The 19,734-nt window shown below is 48.3% G+C and overlaps 1 protein-coding gene across 1 annotated transcript in view; it reads left to right on the top strand.

The window, feature by feature from the left end:
* VPS53 (VPS53 subunit of GARP complex) overlaps positions 1 to 12,036 on the top strand; it is a 134,835-nt gene extending 122,799 nt beyond the window's left edge. Inside the window, exons 19-22 of the mRNA XM_051992209.1 lie at positions 1,074 to 1,143; positions 5,605 to 5,742; positions 7,880 to 7,984; positions 8,357 to 12,036. Coding sequence (XP_051848169.1) covers positions 1,074 to 1,143; positions 5,605 to 5,742; positions 7,880 to 7,984; positions 8,357 to 8,527 — 484 coding nt within the window. The 3' untranslated portion in view covers positions 8,528 to 12,036. The remainder of the gene's footprint in view (positions 1 to 1,073; positions 1,144 to 5,604; positions 5,743 to 7,879; positions 7,985 to 8,356) is intronic.
* The last annotated feature ends 7,698 nt before the right edge of the window (positions 12,037 to 19,734 follow it).

Genomic DNA, 19,734 nt, shown 5'->3' with positions numbered 1-19,734 from the left:
AAACCTTTGTGGCCAGCGTTTCCACTGCATGTGCCCCACGCGACCTTCCTTCTTCCCCCCATCCTTTCACATCATCCACTGTCCGCAGCTAAATGCTGCCGCCCCTGAGAGGACTGGGAGGGTTGGCTCTGACTATTAGAGGCAAATCTCCTGTACTCCCCATGACCAGACGAGAGAGGTAGAGGCCCTGCTGGGATCCTAGCATTGGGACCTCCTGATGCTCCTTATCTTGACTCTGAGCTGCTCTCCTAGAGTTGCCTTTGGCATTTCTGCATCTGAGACCTGTAAAGACTTCACATAGCAGAGCTTAGTCCATTGCCCGGGGATGCTCTTGGAGTCTTCCCCTGTTTGTTAGGCCTCTGTCCCTTTGGAAGTTCCTCTGGTACAGACTTGGCACTTTTTTACTTGTTTCTGTCATGTTCTGTTCCCATAGAATGTTATGGGCAGGGCTTTCCTTTTTTATCTTTGGAGCGCCAGCACTAGCATAGTGCCTTTCTAGAAAAGCTATTTAATATTTAGTTGAATTAAACTTTGAAATACAAACTTAATAACCATTCAAAACATAACCCTCAAAATCCCAATGCATACAATCGAATGTAAGCAAAGGACTTTTGTAAATGTAAAGCAAAAAAAAAGTTGTAAAGCAAATGGATTTTAGCAATGTGGGTGTTCCCACCAGTGCAAATTAAGTATGAGAAGTTATGTCACCTGGCCAGGGTCACACATAGATCTGCGAGATCCTCCTAACTTGACACTCGGTCCCAAGCTGCCCCTCTAAGTTATCAAATAAACATGTAAAATTGATTTACACTTGAAAACTGAGCATATTAGCAGGAGATAAATAAAAACAACCTTCGTTCTGTGTCTCTGTCCATATTCAGCTGAAGCTCCCCAATCGTTGGTTTTGTTGTCTGTTTTATGTAGTAGCAGTTGTGTGTACAATTCTTGTCCACCTGATCTGTTTACTCCACTTCCTGTGGACCTGAGGAATGAGGGTGAGGATGGACTGAAAGACACGTGGGTAGTATTTCACCCAAGTGGACACTTGCTGATTTGCTGACCTCTTTTCACAGCTCCTTCATTCCCAAGTTCATCAACCATCTCTTCAAGTGCAAGCCCATCAGCATGGTGGGAGCAGAACAGGTGAGAGACAAGGTTGTGACAAGCTCCCAAACCATTGGGCAGCCTCACCCGGTGCGGGGGGGGTGAGTCCATGCCAGTGATGGGGAGGGGAACAAGGCATTCTCCGTTTGGAATGCCCTCCTAGTGCGTGCTGACGGGCTGCCTCCAAGCAAAAGAAGAGGAAGAAGTCTGAGGGTTCTTTATTAAAAGGCCTTGAAAAATCACGTTCCCAACGCGAGTGTGGTGGGCTGGGCTGGCTATAGCTAGTGTCCTAAAGGACAAAGACCATTTTCACTTAGAAATAGAATTGCATAAAATAACCTCAGAAAAAGACTCCTATGGAGGCATATTCTGCCTGTGTGATGTGGGAAAGCATGAGAACCTTGGTCCTTCCAGGTTACAAAGCAGCAGAGATAGGCTCAGGCCTGCTGATCCCTCAGCTCCACCCCTCCCCCTCCTGCCTTCCTGAGGCCTGGGAGCTCTCCGAGGCCTGTTTTGCTTTTGCCTCTGTGCTCCTCACCCAGCACACAATGCCTTGCACATAGTAGGCTCTTTATACATCATGGAGACGGTTTTGATGCATGCCTGTGGTGACAGAGGTAAATTTAAGGGGAGCTGAGATAAGAAGTTGGGGGTTTTTTCACCGCTTAGACAATCTCACATAAAACTCCATTCTCCCACAGCTTGTACTTTATCTCTCCTCAGCCCTCAGACTTAGTTCTCGTGTCCCCTTCCTTATTGATTATGCATCTTTAGAACGTGACGTGAATTTGAAGAAGGCCTAGTTCTTCTTTGTAACTTAGTTCCAGGTGGAATCCTAGAATGGCTGGCTGCATTGGAAAGAAAGACCTCTACCCAGCCTCAGCTGAATCCAGACCAGCCTTCCTCCCGTCATATTGTTCTGAATTAGTGAGCATAGCTCTACGAAGTTTCTTTGTGAATTATTTCACAAATAATTCTTTTTATTTTATAATTATAATTATTCACAAATAATTCGCTTTTCCCAGCGAGGGCCCACGATTCCTGAGAAGGCCTGTGTCTTACCTATGCCCCTTAATGCCCCACATCTTCACGGTGCCCTGGAAGGTAGCAGCTAGTCAGTGATCATTGAAGTTTAAACATGACCCCAGCAAGTATCCCAGGAGGTTAAGTTGAATCACTCGTTGGCTGAGTCTCACTGACTCTAAGATTTCCACCAGTGTTCAGAAATCCCTGACTCTTGCATATTTGACACTGGCAACTAATTCTTTCCATTGGAAATAGCAGAATAATGCCCCAACATGTTGTCTCCAATTTCATTAGCATATGAATCTGGGTATTCTAGGCTGTTGAGGCTGTTCATTTACTGATGAATGCAATCAGAGGGGACGCTGGGTGCTTCCTGTCCCCTTCTGAAGATCACCCTCTGCTCTGAGATTTCTGACTCCAGACTTGCTGAAGCCACTGGAAACAAAGTAGATTCACACCAAAAAATGTTTTTCATGCGTCTGCAGCTTTGCCAAGTCATTGCTAGCTGACTTAAAGGGTTTAATGTCTGATAACCACAGTCTTATTTTATTACATCAGTCTAGAACCTCATCTATTTTTGTCAGGTTTTCCCTCCCTCTTGCTGCCCCTTTTCTCTTTTTTTCCTTCACTTATTTTCTGTCTTCTCTTCCTCCTTCTTTCTCGCTCCTTCCTTCTTTTCAACCCCTTTCTCTCCTGCCCTTTTTCCTCTTTGTCCTTTGTCTCTCTCCCCCATCATTGTCTTTTTCCTTTCTCCTTATTTTCTGTCTTTACCCCAGAAAGAACATTTAACTAATTTGGCACCTTTATTAATTTAGCACTTAATTAGACTAATTATAGTGGGTGTGGAGTATGGGGGTGAGTGGGATGTCAATTTGATTAAGTAGCATGAATAGTCAGCTGTCCTTTCACTTAGGAATGAAAAAACTCTTCTTAAATCCTAGTTAGTTTTTCTCTGGTTGGAGACATAGCTATATTGGTGCTGGGGAGACCAAGCATCAGCAGGGTTACCAAGAGAAATGAGTGAGAAGGAGCCAGGCGGTGCCCTTTTTGCAGTTGGGGCCCACACTTATCTTGTTAGACAATCCTCAGCCTTGGAAATCTAGGAGTGAGTGGCGTAGCTTGAGCAGCCTGTCCCGGGGCAGTGGAACTGAGACCAGAGATTCACAAAGGGAGACTCAGAGGCCAGAGCAGATCCACAGTGTCAGGGGAGGTTGTAATCCAAGCCCGAACAAAGGCTGTGAAATCCAAAGCCACGGTTTAGCCTAATCTCCCGGCTTTGCTTTGCCAAGAAGCGGATGGAGCCCGAATGTGCTCCTGCACAGAAAAGGGGAGGGGAAGATTCGTAGACATTTCCTTGTCTCTTTTCTCTTGATTAGCATTTAAAATATTTGGCTCATTCAACTTTTACCATCTTCTCTGTCCTTATGGACACATGTGGAGCTTAACAAGAGATCCATGTGAGTCTCATGCCCACATTATAATTCAGCAAAGTCAGCAAACACCATTGAAGTGCCTACTGTGTGCCAAGTGTGTTGTAAAGTAAAACCAGTCATCATAGAGTAGACCTGGTGTGGACAAGGTGCATACAAAGCAGCCTAAGGGGGAAAGGAGGGAGAAGTCCTGTGAAAAATGGAACAAAGTCAGGAAGGAAGCTGAGGATCCAGAGGGATAGAGGAGAGGAGGTTGTGAGTGAACCACAAGCTGTGCCAAGATATGGTGATGGGAGATGGCACGTCATCTGGGAGGAGCACAGGTGCCCCAGGATAACTGGACTAGGACGTGTAGATGGGAGCAATGTGGAAGAAGTCAAGAGTTTCTCCTACTCTTATGGAGTTGGAGGAATCATTTGATCAGAAACATCATTTTCAGAAACGCTGGTTTTTACAAAGCGGCCTAGTTGGAGGCTGGACTGGATGGGGAGAGACTTGAGGCTGGGAGATCAGTTCAGAAGGAACTGCAGTAATCCAGATGAGGTGATGCATCTGCATTAGACATAGTGCATAGGAGGGTCCATAGGAAGGATAGTCGGGGGGCGAAGTAAGTTATGGGGTCAGAAATGATAAGATCTGGCACCTGATTGGACATGGAAGGGGGAGCAAAAGGTTGTCAACCTCCACAGCAAAAGAGAAAAGGGGAAGAAGAGAAGAGAGTGTTCATCTGTAGTCTAGATTGGGCAGGAGGAGAGGGTTAGGCAGGGAGGTGAGGATTAAAAAGGAGATTTAGAAGTGTGGGGGAAGAGATGACAGGATAAAAGGCTGGGAACAGATTGGGGAGTTTCAGAGGCATTGAATATGGAAGGTGGGGGTGACGGGCTCTGACCACCCCTCTGTGTAATGGGAGGGGGGGGAGCGGAGGAGCGGCTCCCGGGGGATCCTCAGTCTGGGGCTCTGTCAGCATCGGAGGAGAATAAGACTGAGCTCTCTGAGAAAGGAGAGGGCATGTCCTGGTCAGTATAAAATGGCCACCAGGATCTGGCCTGGCTACAGTGGACCTCAGGGGAGGAGACATTGCTGAGTGATGTCAGGAAAGAGCCTAGCAGTGACGGCCTGTGGGAGGTCCTTGTGCCTTCTTCTCTGGGACGAGAGTCCGGAGTGGAGCGATGGCCGGAGATGCAGTGGCTTAATGAGTGCCAGAAGCTGGGCCCGAGGGCTACGTCTGTGGGAAAAGAGTGGGTTTATTTTAGGGTGGAAGCTCCAGGGTAGGGGAAGCAGATCAGGAGTGGGCGTTGGTGGGGTGGAAATGCCATGGAAGGGGCCAAGGGTCACTCCCTGGCAGGCAGTGGGAGCCTGCCCCGCTCCAAGGGCTTCGTGACCCAACTCTGGGTGGGTGTGCTGGCACCAGAAGCAGCCTGCAGAAAACCATGGTTTCCTCCGAGTGCCCTCTCTTGCAGTTGAGACCCGGAAAGAAACAAAAGGGGAAATGGCAGGTTGATTAACAGGGACAGGGACTGCGAGCTCCCGGGTGAAGAAATGCCCTTCTCTGATGTGGGCCAGTGCCTTCTGCCCAGCCTCTAGTCTTAGAAGGCCAAGGGCCAAGGGAGCTCACTCGGCCATGGAGACTGCGTGTGGCAGTGACAGGACCCAGGTCCTGCCCCCCAGGGCTGCCTCCTACTCCCAAGAGCCAGGCATGGTGTTGCCTGCCTAGAAATCCCTGCTGTCAGGGAGCTGGGCTTGGCAGGAGCTCAGGAGTTTTGTGGGCTGTGCCAAGTGAGGGTTCCCCATTGTGCTGGGTCCTGGGGTGCCTCGAGAGGCCTGAGTGAGCTCCCATTTCGATCTCTCGTAGGGCTGGGCCCATAGACAGCTCCTGCATTTCCAGCCCTCGTGAGGTGAGAAGGAGGCTTCGGCTGCTCCCACTGACGCGGCTTTCCTTTTGCCCCCGGCACAGACGTGCTGAGGTTAGGCTGGGCGCCCATGTGGTGGCTGGTGCTGCCCCGGGCCGGGTGCTGATGGGGCCGCTCCTTTCTTGTTGCTGCAGTTGCTGCTAGACACCCATTCTCTGAAGATGGTTCTGCTGGATCTGCCTTCCATTGGCTCCCAGGTGGTGAGGAAAGCCCCTGCCAGCTACACCAAGATCGTCGTGAAGGGCATGACCCGGGCCGAGATGATCCTGAAGGTAACGGCGTGCTCCTCCCTCACTCGGGTTCTCTCCGGCCTCGCTGGGGCCTGGCGTACGAGGCAGCCTCCACTGAGAGGGCGTCTCGAGGCCGTTGGTGGGAAAATCAGGGACCTGAGCTCCAGGCTGGCGCGCTGCTGCCCGCGGCTTCACAGTGCGGCTCTGCCAGCTGGGCCCAGGCCTGCGAAATGATCCTGGAACAAAGGTTGTCAGGATTGAAGCTAGCCAGGGAATGGCTGGTGGGTTGGGATTTAAAATTCCTTAGGAGAATGGCCTGGGTTCCAAAAATGCAGAGAAAGAGCCCAAGATTAAAGCTGGGAGAGCCAGGCTGTGATCAGAGGAAAGAGCTAAAGAAGATGGGGAGTGTTGTGATGGTGCCATCCCCCCATCCCCATCCCCTCCTCCCAGCGTCACTGCAGGAGGTCACCCACTGTCAGCTTCAGGCTTTCTGGGACATCCTCTCTTCCCCTTCATTCCTTCCCACGTCCCCCGAGTGGCTCCTCCTGAGAACTTTCCACCAAATCTTGTGCTCTTCTGGTCCCATCGGAGTCAGAGGACTCAAGCCTGAATCCAAACTCGGTAACTGTTTATCAAGAAAAATTATCTTGGTAACTTATATTATATATGATAACTGATAGCAAAGAAAAGTTCTTGATAACGTTGGGCAGATCGACTCTGGGCCTCAGTTTACTCCTGGGATGTGAAGGGGTGGTACCAGCTGAGCTCCCAAGTCCCTCCTCTCCCCCTCAGTCTGTGATCCTCAGAAGATGGTCGTGGAGGTAGGGCAGGGGGCGGGAGCAGGTGGTTTTCATTGTTCAGCTCTTTCCCTTTTTGCATGTGGATTAATCCTAAAATGTTTGTAATCTCAGACTGGGCTGGGGTGTCAAACTCGCCATCAGATCAGATCATATTTGAGAAACGTCTAACACAATAATATAAAAGAGCATACAAAATAGATAGTTAACTTGTGATTTTCTAAGTTAATATCCCCCCCCACCCCCCGAGATATCTGTCTGTTTCTATTTGAATTAGACACAACTGCCCTCGGTGCCATCTTAGCTGCTGTACACTTAAATAAGTCAAGCTTTAAAAAAAAAGTAGGTCAGAAGAACATAATTAGGGAGGCAAAGCTACTGTTGGGGAGCGTTTACATTCAGTGTTCTGAAGCAAGATGGAAAACATTGGGCACTACTGATAACCTGTGAACATCGGAGGGAAGAGACTGTGCGCCAGCTCCTAACCAGCTCAACGCTTCTGTGCCAGAGAATATAGGTTAAAGGCATAAAGAAGGTGCCGGGAGTCAGGGGACTTGGCTGACACTTAGATTGTGCGATTGTCAATGTTGTGCTTAGCTCTTATTTGTTAGTTTTAACTCTTCGGCGCGATGGCTGTGCAGATTTACATGCTTTGATGAAATAAGCATTTTGTAAGTGTCTGATGTGTGCCGAGCACTAAACCTTGGGAAGAAAGCAGTGAGACGGGCCCTGCCCTCAGGGGTCCTGCTCTGATGGAGCGCCAAGAGGAGGGGCGGCCAAGGACGGACATTTGGGGTGGACGCCCTGTAGCAGTGGCAGGAGTGATCGGATGATGGTTCCAGAACTGGGGATGGGAGGAAGCTTGGTGGATGGCCAGAAGTTGGTGGGACAGCAAGTGGCTGGCGTTGGCAGATCGAGAGGGCACCCGGGAAGGCACTGGCCAGAGAGCAGGGCAGACCCTCCAAGGTCCTCTGAGGCACGGGCATGTCTGGGGGGACGGCTCCAGTCATCTGCTGCTGCTTTTCTGGTTTTTTAACTAAAACATGGAGGTGATCTATGTATTAGTGAAGTGACAACTTGTGTTCTTACTTTTAAAGAAAAAATGAGGGCCAGAACTCTCCTTCCATTTGCACAAGAGGGAAAGAAACTAAACTTTGCTTTCGTAGCTTTTGTGGGTCCCTTTCTCTGTCCCTTGGTGATGGGCCCAGGGCACAAGCGAAGGCTGCCAAATAAACGTCTGTTGGTGGCCTTTTGGGGCACGTGTCATGGGCACAGTATCAGATCCTTGTTGTGACCCAGGGGTTGGAGGGCAGCCAGGCTGGGGCGAGGGGAGCGGCCTTGCTCGGACCCCCAGATTGTCGGTTTCTTCTGCCCCCTCACAGGTGGTGATGGCCCCTCATGAGCCGTTGGTGGTGTTCGTTGACAACCTCATCAAACTCCTTACGGACTGTAACACAGAAACCTTCCAGAAGATACTGGACATGAAGGTCTGTGCCGCCCCCTCGGCCTTCCCTTTTTCCCTCTTCCCCCCTTTGCTCCCCATTTCTCCTCCTCTGCCATAGTTCCTTCTCCCTTGCCTGTGCCACAGTTGTCTGAGTTAGTGGAAGGAATGGTAGATGAAGCCAAAGGGCCTTTGTCATGACCTTTCACCCCTCTGATCTCACCTCAGCTTCCTTCTTTGTAACAGGAGGGGGTGGGGCAGGCGCAGGCTCCTGGGTGTCCTGGGTAGTTTAGCCCTTTTGAGTCTGCTTAGATCTAAAGGAGCCTGAGACAGAGAGCCTGCAGGTCATTTGGGGGGAGCCTGCCCCCCCTCCCAGCACAGCTGGGGCCCTTGACATCATGGCTCTTTTCTCCCCCAGGGCCTGAAGAGAAGCGAGCAGAGCAGCATGCTGGAACTCTTCCGCCAGAGGCTCCCCACCCCGCCGTCAGCGTCCGAGGGACCAGGCTCCGCGTCCCTGACAGCGCCAACACCCGAGCAGGAGTCATCCCGCATCCGAAAACTGGAGAAGCTCATCAAGAAGAGGCTCTAAGCCAGCGGGAGAGGGCATCCTCCAGCACTCCGCAGGCAGCTGTTTTAGATGGCCTGCCTCTCTCTCTCCAACTTTTCGATCAGTGCCCCTCATGTTTTTCTGGGAAATTTGGGTTTGTTAATGTCCATTTTGCCATATTGTGTGCTTACCCCTTACCTAAACTATGAAGCCAATTTGGTAGGAGAAAAAGGGAAAGGGGTCCGGGGCAGGTTATGTCTGTTACCAGGGGCACGTAACAGAATCATCACTAATTCCTAAAAACAGAGTCTTGAGCTTTTGATTTTCATCCTCTAGCTTCTTTACTGTCATGTAATTTTTAGTGACTCGTTGCCTGTCCCCTCTAGCCCTCCCCCCAACTTCCTCAGCTTGAAACTGCCCAATGATAACTGCAGTAAAAAGCCTGCTTCCCCCTTCCCTCTGAAATCCTGTCCCATTAGCCCTCGGGAGTGCTTTGGAGGGACTTCGAAGCCCCGAGTCTGGGGGGCGACCAGTGCTTCTGGCACATGCACTCGGGGTGACTAGTGCTCCTGGCACATGCCTGCCACCCAACTAATTTTCTTAGGGTATTATGGTTTGCTTTTGCCTGGGTTCACCATTTGGCCAAGTTACATCTCTGCTCTTTCCAAGTTTTCCAGCTTTGGATCTAATTTCTCCTTCCTTCTAAGGAAGCTTTGCCCCTATCTGTGGGCCCTATGAGACTGTGACCATTGGGAGAGTAGACAGACATCTGCTTTGGGGAAAGGACTGCTCATCATCCTTACTTGGGAGGGCTGCAGAACTTGTTTCCCATTCCCATTTCTGCGTTGTTCTGCTCTCCCTTCATCCTCACTCCCACAGTCCCAGGAGCTCTTGTTGAGCTGAGTAGCCGGCAAACCCAGGAATCTCCCTTGGCGCAGAGTCAAGCCTACTAGAGAGCACTTTGGGAGGGCCGCAGCCTCCATCACTTTTCCATCCTAGTGAAATTCAGATACAGCCCTTGACCCTGTCCATTCCTGAGGTGCATATATAGGTGCATAACTGGAATGCCATCTTACCTAATTACTAATGAAAAGAGCACCAAGGGCTTATACAGCAAACTATTTGTCTGAAATAACTGACTTTTAGAGGGCAGCTAGGTGGTGCAAGGGGTAGAGCACCAGCCCCGAAATCAGGAGGACCTGAGTTTAAATCTGGTCTCAGATACTTAACACATCCTAGCTGTGTGACCCTGAGCAAGTCATTTAATCCTACTTGCCTCAGCAATAAATAAATAAAAAGAACTGACTTTTAGCTGGCCCAACATGCTAGTCCCTCCTTGCTCCTAGCAATCCTCCTAACGTGATCAGCAATCAGAGATAATAGCACAAAAGCCCCTTAGTTTCCTAGAGAATAAGTATTCCTCCTTAATCATTAGGAAGCCATTTCTTGTGACCACAGAAAGCATGAAGTATCTGTAGCTACCAAATTTCTTCAGAAGCCAACTTAACTCTAAGAATAATGGCTAGATAAATGGTGACCCATTTTGGTCTATGTTCTTTATTCAATTATCTGTATTTCAGAAGGTGTGTGGGAAGGAAGGAGAAGATGCAGCCCTTCATTCAACAAATCCCATGTCAACTGGAGGCCAATGTGACCTATGAAGGAGGAGAGGATGAGAAAGGGTTCTGAGAAATTCATAAAATACCCGAGTTTGAAAATCAAAAAATAGGCTTGACTTTTTTTTCCCCTCTCTGTTGATCATTCCATGCCATTAACCTATTTCCCTGAGTTGCTTCACTTGGTCTCAATTCTGGTCTTCTGGATTCATTTCCTTGATTTTGATCTTTTCTTGCTAATTACGGGGCTTTTCAAACCTAGACTTTATTAGATTTAGGACATTGATGGGGAGACAGATGAGGAATCAGAATTTGGGAGAGTATTTATACTTTGATTTTGATATACAGATTAGGTAATTAGAAGACCGCTCTGGGGCTGACCTAGCAATGGACATCTTTCAGAGGTGTTAAGATGGAAACAGGATTGGCTTTGGAAAAGATTATTCAGCTGACACTAACTGAATTTCACTTCTTCCTTTCTTCAGAATTGATATATCTCTCTTTTTCCCTCTCCCACTTTTGTGACGGTTGGTTTGAATGAAATAAGAATTTCCTTCTTTGATTTTCTTTTGTCTTTAGGAGGTTTCTTTAGATAACTGGCTCAGCAGGTTGTGAAAGGCCTAGTTCTCAGAACCTAGTGAGACTGGTTCCTTTCTGGGATGATCTGCTGAAATACACTTACTCCTCAACGCCTCGAGTCTCCAGTACCTCCTCTGGTAGCAGCAGGTGTTGGATGAAGTACTGTGCTCCCCCTGGCTGAATTCTGTAGATGGGCCTTGTGTTGTGATGATACAGAGAGGTTTCTTTGGATAGACATCTTACTGGCTCTTTAACCAAAATATGTTTATGGTATATTAGAAGCAGTTCAGATACCCCAATCTTTCCTGATTGCTCACTGCTTAAATGTATAGTTGAGATTGATGCTGTGGACCATGCCCCAGGCCTGACCTTTCCACATTGACTAGACTCTTGATATTCAGGCTCTATTAACATTGTTCTCACTTTGGAGCAACCTGTCTGACAAGAGCAACAGTTGACAGCTTTGTTATTTGGTTAGCTTTAAATAGACACCTACTGCTCTCAATTTCCCAGATCCTTTAATGAATAAAGAAAGTCCTAACACTTGAAAGTGGATGAAGCCAAATATCTGCAGATAATATTGGTCATTTACAACCCCCCAAAAGCGATGCCTTCTGTAGGTGCTCTTCCATTTGGGTTGGATCAGTGATGGTTCTTTCCTGTGGATTTTTTAGAGTAAAAAAATCAGTATAAACCTCACCTGAGCAGGAAGAGTCTAGCCTAGAGAGGTAAGATCGGGGATGTTGTCTATAGCATGGAAATAGAAACTGATGAATGATGGGATCCTACGATTAAAAATAGCCAATGCTTTGTCCTAGAGAGTTCCAAACTCTCTTTGAATTACAAATTGAATTAAATGGGATCTTGTTCTTCCCCACTCCAAAACAACCAACCAGACTTGCTGCTGCTTTGCCCTGTAACAAAGCAGATAGACTAGTTCTAGAAAGACCTAGCTAACTATTGGCAGGTCAGCCGAGGGAGATAGCGAGCCTAGCCAGATGCTGATAGAATACAGGGCTTTGTCCTGAAGCACTATAGACACACCAGCCAAGGTGCCTCAGCTTCCTTTTTACATCTCGGATGTAATCAGGGTGCTCGCAGATGGTTTATGTATCTTGTTCTGGTTGGAATCTTTATTCAAAATAAGCATAGTGGTAGTGAGAGAATTGAGCCAAATACGGAACACACAGGCATATTGGAAAGCCACTTTACATAAAGGATGTGTATGTCTTTTATATGTAAAATAATTTCCTATTTCCTTGTATTTATCAAACTGGGTGCTTCTGGAACCCTCAAATTGGACACTTATGTAAGATGTAAATTTCCTTCCAATAAAAGTGGTGTTTTTTTGTTGTATATGTCTTTTATGTTCCCCATCTGGAAGTGATTTCTTGGTGTATATTGGAGCGTGACACTGTAACTAATTAAACCATTATTGTATGTCATTTGCTAGAATGAGTTTCATTACTGCTGACAGAAAGCAGAGTGGACAGCGGGGAAGAGAATCATCAGGAGGACAGCGGGGAAGAGAATCATCAGGAAACCATGTGGCGCTTGTGTTCCTCCCTCTCACTGTCTGGGTTCTCCTCTCCCAAAGTCGATGTTTCCCTTCCCTAAGGTCTTCTGACATGCTGAAGATAGTGCACAGGAATAGGAAGTGGTTTTTACGAGCACATTTTAAAAATACTTGTCTAGCAACAAGTCAAGTCTGCAAGCATTTATTAAGCACCTACTTTGTGTCAGTCTTTGCTTTGGTCCTGCCAATGGACTTCAGGGACTTGGGAGAGTGAGGCTGATGACTTTGCACAGGTCTGTCTCACTTACATTCACACCAAGTCAAGACATCACCTTTGGTATCATTGGTCCTTTTCAAAACAAAGGACAAATGACAACCATATGCCAGGCCCTGGGCTAAGTATTGGGGGTACAAAGAAAGAAAAGGGGGAAAAAAGAAGAATCCTGCCCTCCCAGTCTGATGGAGAAGACTGTATAAAGACAGATATTCCCAAATACATTAAAGGCAGAACAAGTTGGGGGCGAAGGCCTGAAGATGAAGGCGCACTGGGAACGGCTTCCTGAAGAAGGTGGAAATTTAACTGGGACTTGAAGGAAGCCTGTCCTTGCTACCTTTTCAAGTTAAGAAGTACTTTAAAAGGAACCAGGATTCTGTGTTTGATGCTGGAGATGATAGGAAGTCCTTAGGTTTATTCAGTGAGGGCTAAATGGAGGATGGTTTGGAGTAGGGAGAAAAATCAACAGGCTGTTGTAGAGTCCAGATATGAGGTGTGAGCTCCTGCACAAGAATGATTTTAGTGTCAAGGGAGGAAAGGGGATATAGGAGATGTCACAAAGGTAGAAATGTATGGCCTCGGCAACGGTTCAGATAGGATAGTTGAGAATGAGGAATCTGGGAGAATGCTCAGATTGTGAGCTTAAGGTGATGCTCTTGAGATTAATAAGCAAATTTGGAGGGAAAGATAATGAGTTCAGTTTTAGACACTTGAGTTTTGTCCATTTTGGGAAGTCCAGTAGCATTTGGAAGATGTGAAACCAGAAGTCAGGAGAGAAGTGAAGACTGGATAAATCTTTGAATCATCTGCATAAAGATGTTAGTTAATTGAATCTTATAAGGTGATTAAGCAAAAGGCTTGGGAACACAATTGAAGGAGAACAGAAAGAACAGGACAGAACTTTGGGGGACACCCACATTTATTGAGCATGACCTGGATGAAGACCCAGCAAAGGAGACAGCAGATAGGGAGGAGGAGAACCAAGGGAGAGCAATGCCTTGAAAACCTAGAGAGGAGATTGTCGAGGTGACTGTAGAAAAGTCAAGGAAAGTGAGGATGGAGAAAAGGCCTTTGGATACAACGAGAGAGTAAGAAAGAAGTCTTTATGGACAATCTTGGAATGATGCAAACACCTTCCCCTTCTAAGTGGTCAGAAATTGTTCAACTCCTGGCTTTGTCCTTTCCCACTAGTTTTGAGTTTCTCTTTGGCTTTTCTTTCAGACTTCTATTCAGGAAACCAGCTAACTCTTACAAACTGTATTTATATTTGGAGCCATTTGATTGGTTAGTGCAAGAATTTACATAAGAAAGCTAATTCCTTCCTTCCAGTACCTTCTTGGTTATCTGGATTTTCCTGTTTTATTTAATGAAGACTTCTCTTGATGATGAAGAATTTAGTACAGAATTTTTGAGATCATTTTCTCCATTTACTTTCATCCTGTACTCCTCTTTAACAAGGATTATAGAATCTTTTGTTTTGATTGTAGAAGTTATCCCCTCTAATTAAAACTGAGTCACCTCTAGAGCTAATCTTTCTCTTCAAGGTAGCCATGCCAACTTTTTCTTAAATCCCCTCTGGTCAAGGGGAACCATTCCCCCCAAACAAGTCCACTAGATAGCTAGGTACTTTTAGGTAACTCAGATCACGAGGAGGATTTTCCTTATATCAGACTGGGGCTGTGTATGGTGTATTTGTGCAAGCATCAGGAGGAAAGCCTAGCCTTCTGGACTTTGTTACAGAAATCTGCCTCCCTAAAGCCTGGGGATGTTTCCTAAGATCATAGTATTTGGGGAGGTAGCACATGGATGGACTCTTAAGTCACCTAATCAATTGACCTGATATTGGAAATGCTTGGATATTTAAATTTTAGCAATGCAGTTATTTCTGGAGAGAACCATTTTACTTTTATAAATCCATGAGGAGGTAAGCTTTTCAAAAATGATTTCAACTTAGAAGTGTAGAATATGGGAGGGAGGGAGGGAGAGAGTGTGTGTTTGTGTGTGTGTATGTGAAAGAGATAGAAAAAGACACAGAGATGGAGAGCTGTCTATGGCTCTGCTGTGGCTCCGAGAAGGTGCTCTTCCTACTGGGATTTATTCTGTGGGAGCTGAGAAAGACTAAGCTAGTGTGCAGCCTCCTAGAGCATGGTGGTAAGCTTGTTCCTGGAACTGCTTTGTCAGAATGACCCAAGTAAAGGAGCCCAGTGTCCCATCAAGCTGCCTGGATAAATGTTCCGTCCGCAGGAAGAATTTGAAGATCTAGTCTTTCTTTGCCTTTTTAGGGCATGATTACAAAATCATTCTTACTCAAGGGAGACAGGTTCCAAAAGCCCCTTTGAATCGCGTATTCTCCTGACCCTGCCAGCTGCTGTTTCCGTAGCATTTAGGGAGAAAACCTGTTAAGACCAAGAAGTGAACTTTTCCCCTGACTTGAATTGGCCAGTGTTAGTGTTGTGGAAACTGTGGCAAATTTCCTCTGAATGCCAATTGTGAGGGTTGCCAGGGGCTTCTCTCCAGAGCTCATTTCGCATGGTGTCTAGTGGCCTTGGAGGACAGCCTCTGCCTCTGTCTGCTCCTCAGGGCGACAGAGCCCCTTCTGACTGCGCGCTGGGCCCCGGGCCACGTGTGCCTGGGGAGACGAGACAGGACGGATTTTTCTGCACCAAGTGGCCCAGACTAAGAAGCTGGAAACTCTCAGGCTTCCTGGGTTCCTTTGCAGTGTCTCCTCAGAGCACCTTCAGCTTTTCCCCAAGTCCAGCCAGCTGAATAGTCCAACTCTGGCCATTTCTCCGTCTGGGGGAGGGGGAAGAGTGGAATCAAAGCGTTTATTGTTCTGGACAAATCTAGGTTTGAGAAGATAACTCACGGAGCTGAGGTCTCTGCTAGAGTTTGTCCAGTCGCTTTCTGAGTGTCCCTGGCAAGCTGGGGCGCTGTTTCAGCAAGTGGGCCTGGGGGGAGCCTCTTCCATCATCTTCCTTCCGCCTTCCGGAGCTGTGAAAGCTATTTTTTAAATTGGACGGCAATTCTCAGGTGAAAGAGAAGAAGGAAACTCCAGTTTCTTCCTCCTGTTTGTTTCAGGCTGTCCCAGGAGGCAGCGTCTTCCCAGGGAGAAGGGAAACGCAGCAGCTGCTAAAGAGACCACATTCCACAGGATTCTTTAAAAAATAAAACCGTCCTGGCTGGCTCGGGCGGCAGCTGAAGAGCTTTCACAGGCAATGGAAAAAATATCAAATGCTGTTTAAAGAAAACATCAGTTCACAAACACACAGACGCCCACACCCTCACAGACATGGCCGTTGCCTCGATGCCTTCGCTGTTGAAGAATCCCAAGGGCCTGACGTGCAGCTCAGAATGCCCGGGGGATCCAGGGGAGGAGGTCGGCAGGGGCCGGGACCCCTGGCTTTGCCCTTCTCCCCACCCAGAGGGCACCTCAGACCCCGGCCTGCTATCTGGCACATGGACGGCCTTGGTCCGGGAGCAAGTCTGGGACAGCGTGACTCAGCACGGCCCACCCCAAGCAGGAGAAGCGGAACACGCTCCGACGACGAAGCTGGCTTGTCCAGGCCCGACTTGTGACCTGAGATCTTTGAGAAATCCCAGATTCTCCAGAGGTTTCGGCTTCTCTGTAAAGTGAGGGACTCGGAGGAGGGTTTCCGCGGGCCCTGCCAGCTCGGCCTTCTGGGATCGGGCACTGATTCCCCCGGAGACAGCCCGTGCTAACCACTGAAGGGTGTTGCCCAGGACTGGGCTCAGAGCAGCCTCACGAGGCCCTGGGATTGTGGGTGGCGGGTAGCCGAGGGAGAGGCCCTAAAGCCGGGCACTGACTGGGACACCTGGGACTGGGGAAGGCCAGCATCGGATCCTGGATTTCCTGTGTGACTTCAGATAAGTTGTCAGCCGGGCCGCAGGCCCCCAGCTGTGGAGCGGGGGACCCGACGGGGTGACCCCTCTGCCTCTGTCTGCGCTCTTCCCGTGGTCCTGTGCCCTGATAGGACTGCCGTGGGAGCAGCGTCTCCTTGGAAGGCCTCTGATGGCGGGCCCAGACCCTCCGTGCTCCCCCCCTCACCGCTTGTGCTGTTCCCCCTTCCTGCAGTACCAGGCCACGTCCTAGCCCAGGCCCAGGTCCCTGAAGCCGTCTCCCCTCCTGCAGCCCTGACGACAAACGTTACGACAAGCGTTACACAAACATTGGCATTTGTGTGTCTCAGTCCTGGCCCTGAGCTAAATTACAGCCCTCTGGGTGCGAGGAGGTGGGACGAGCAGAGCCCTCAGAGCAGAGCCTGCCCCTCAGAACAGAGCCGCAGCTCGCACATTGCTTGGCCATTTCAGGGGAAAGATTCCCGGGGGAAGGAAGGGGACACCCCGGCATGGGAGGGGGGAACTAGGCCTGGGGCCAGCTGGCATTGGGAGGAAGACTGCCCCCAGGATGCTGTCCTCAGGGTCTTTAACGTTCCCATCCTGTGGCGCAGCTTTGGGGATCCTAGTGGCGCCTTCACTCTCTAAGTATAGAAGGAATGGGAAGAGCAGCGCTCTACAATCCGTCGCCAGATTTGAATCCTGACTTTGCTGCACTGATCGTAGGACCTTGAACAGTTCACTTCCCCTCCCGGCTTCGGCCTTCTCATCTCGAAGTGGGAACTTTGGACTCAGCAGCCCCTGAAGGTCGCTTCCAACTGTGATCCTTTAAATAAGGTCGTTATTTCTTCTGCTCCACCGAGATGTTGCAGGAGCTGGAGCGTCTCTCCGAAACTCTCCTGCAGCTCTGCTCAGTGACCACATGCATCGTCCCCCTCCTAGGAGCTCTCTGAAGGGGGCTCTGCCTCAAGGGGAGCAGCAGAAGAGCCCCCGAGCACTTCTGTGCTAGGCTTTGATTCGAACCTCGCGGAGCTGCAAAAACCTCGTTCCTCTTCTGGCCCAATCAGAGCCACATCTTGTCGAAAGCTAGCGTCCCTAGAAAGGCCCCACGTGTACAAGATGTTTGTAGCTGCTCTTGTGCTGGCAACAGTTTGGAAACTGAGGGGACGCCCAGGGAATGGCTGAATAAACGATGTCATACGAATATAACAGAACATTACCCATCTGTGAAAAATGATAAGCCAGCTGATGGCAGAAAAGTCTGAAGACTCACATGAACCGATGTTGAGGGAAGTGAGCGGAACCACAAGCAACAACAAGATGACGTGATGATCGGCCATGATGGGCTCGGCTCTTCTCAGCAATTCAGCCATCCCAGACAATTCCAGTAAACTTCGGATGGAAAACGCCATCCGCATACAGAGGGAGAACGATGGACACTGGACGAAGATCGAAGTACAGTTTTTACCTTTTTTTCTTTGGTTCTGATTTTTCTCTCCCAACATGACTCATAGAAATATGTAAAAAAAAAAATATGTGCATGTTATCATATAAAAGAAAGAAAGAAAAGTTAAAAAAAAAAAAAAAAAAAAAAGGAAGAGCATCCCTAGCCAGCATAAGCCTTTGTCTCTCATTCTCTTCCCAGGTCAGAGGCCCGGATGATATTGTTCCTTGATGCCAGAAGCAGCCACAGGTTCAAGACCACATTCTCCTGCCCACTGGTTATGAATCCATCAGAGTTTGTTTCCCCATTTGTTTTTTTTAAGGGGCACAATTATATGTTTAGCGTAAGTTAAATGGACTGAAGAAGCCTAAACAAGATTTAAGGTAAGAGGGAGGATCTAGAAAGGTTGCATAAGGGCATCTGGAGCCCCAAGGAATGCTGGATGCGGGTCAAGCTGCTGTCTTCGTTATGGACACACAAACAGCAGATGGTCAGTGGCTCCAGCCTCGTCTCCACGCCCGTTCCGTCCAGCACGCTTGCCTTCATCGGGCACCCCCTCAGTGCCCACGTCTGTGAACACTACTCCCTGCGGGGTGATCCCCCCCAGCACATCCAGCAAACCGCTCCCCTAGCAAGCCCTCTCTGGGCCAAGTCAATGAGTGAGCAGTCCCTGTTAGTAGCTGCTTTGGCTTTTTAGCCCGCTCCTTGTGGAAAATTTAGCAGAGAACTCCACAGTGGGCTGGGTATGGATTTTTCCAGCGTTCAGAGCTAGAAAAGCCTTTCCTGAGTGCATTTTTAAAAAAAAAAAAATCTCATGGCAAGACTGCTCTCCTTCAACATAGGAAACGCCTCCTCCTCTTCCCCATCCCCTACTAATTTCCACCCAAGACCCAGAACTCAATAGTACATCTTCAAAAGAATGGAAATGCCTTTAGGAAGTCGAAGGAGTTCCCAGCAGAATACATAACTGCAAACCACAGCCGCCTCCGGCCAGCAGGCTCTTCTGCTTTTAATTTGGGGCAGGAGAGGAATCCACTTAGCAGGACTCGGCTTCGCTTGAGCCGGACACAGCGGGCAAGGCCCTGTGTTATTGTAGAACTGGATATTTCCCTGAGTGGCCCCTCCATCCAGCTGCTCCCCTTCCCGTGGTATCTTTACCCTTCCCCACCCTAGCTTCTGCACAGAAGGTAAGGATGGGATCATTGAGCACAAAGTCACAGATCTAGCAGCAATAATAATAGCTGAAGGACTTGTAACATTGGCCAAGTGACTTAACCTCTCAGCCTTGGTTTCTTCATCTGTGAAATGGGGACGATAAGAGCACCGAGTTGCTCAGAGAGGGGCCAGGAAGATGAAATGAGATATTTTGCAGACTTTCAAGTACCATATAAATGTTATGATTATCATTAGTGCAGGGTTTCTTAACTTGGGGTCTGCTGACTTTTGAAAAAGGTATTTTGATAACTATAGTAATGTAATTAGTTTCCCGCATAATCCTATAGATTTTATGTCATGCTTTGCAAAATATTCTCCCAAGCGTCCAATGGGCTTCACCAGATTGCCAAAGGTTTCCATGACACTACAGTCGATCGGTAACCATTTATTAAGTACCTACTAAGTGCCAGGTACTGTGCAAATACAGAGAGAGGCAAAAGGCAGTTTCTGCCCTCTAGGAGCTTACAGTCTACTTGGAGGGTGAATCGTAATATTAGAAACAAGCTATATAGAGCATAAATGGGAAATAATTAACAGAGGGAACATCCTGGAATTAGGAGGGCTTGGGAGAGGCTTCCTGTAGGAAATGGGATTTTTAATTGGGACTTAAATGAAGCCATTAGTAGAGATGAGAAGAGAGAACCTTTCAGTCATGTGGGTCAGTCAGAAAAGAACTCAGAAACAGGAAACAGCAGAGAGACTGACGCCATTGGATCCAAAGTACAAGGCTGGAAAGGTAGAAGGAGGTTG

This window comes from Antechinus flavipes, chromosome 4 (assembly GCF_016432865.1).
Source record: "Antechinus flavipes isolate AdamAnt ecotype Samford, QLD, Australia chromosome 4, AdamAnt_v2, whole genome shotgun sequence".
NCBI classification, from domain to species: Eukaryota; Metazoa; Chordata; class Mammalia; order Dasyuromorphia; family Dasyuridae; genus Antechinus; species Antechinus flavipes.
The sequence above is the reverse complement of the archived record's forward strand: the minus strand, read 5'-3'. Positions and strand labels throughout refer to the sequence as shown.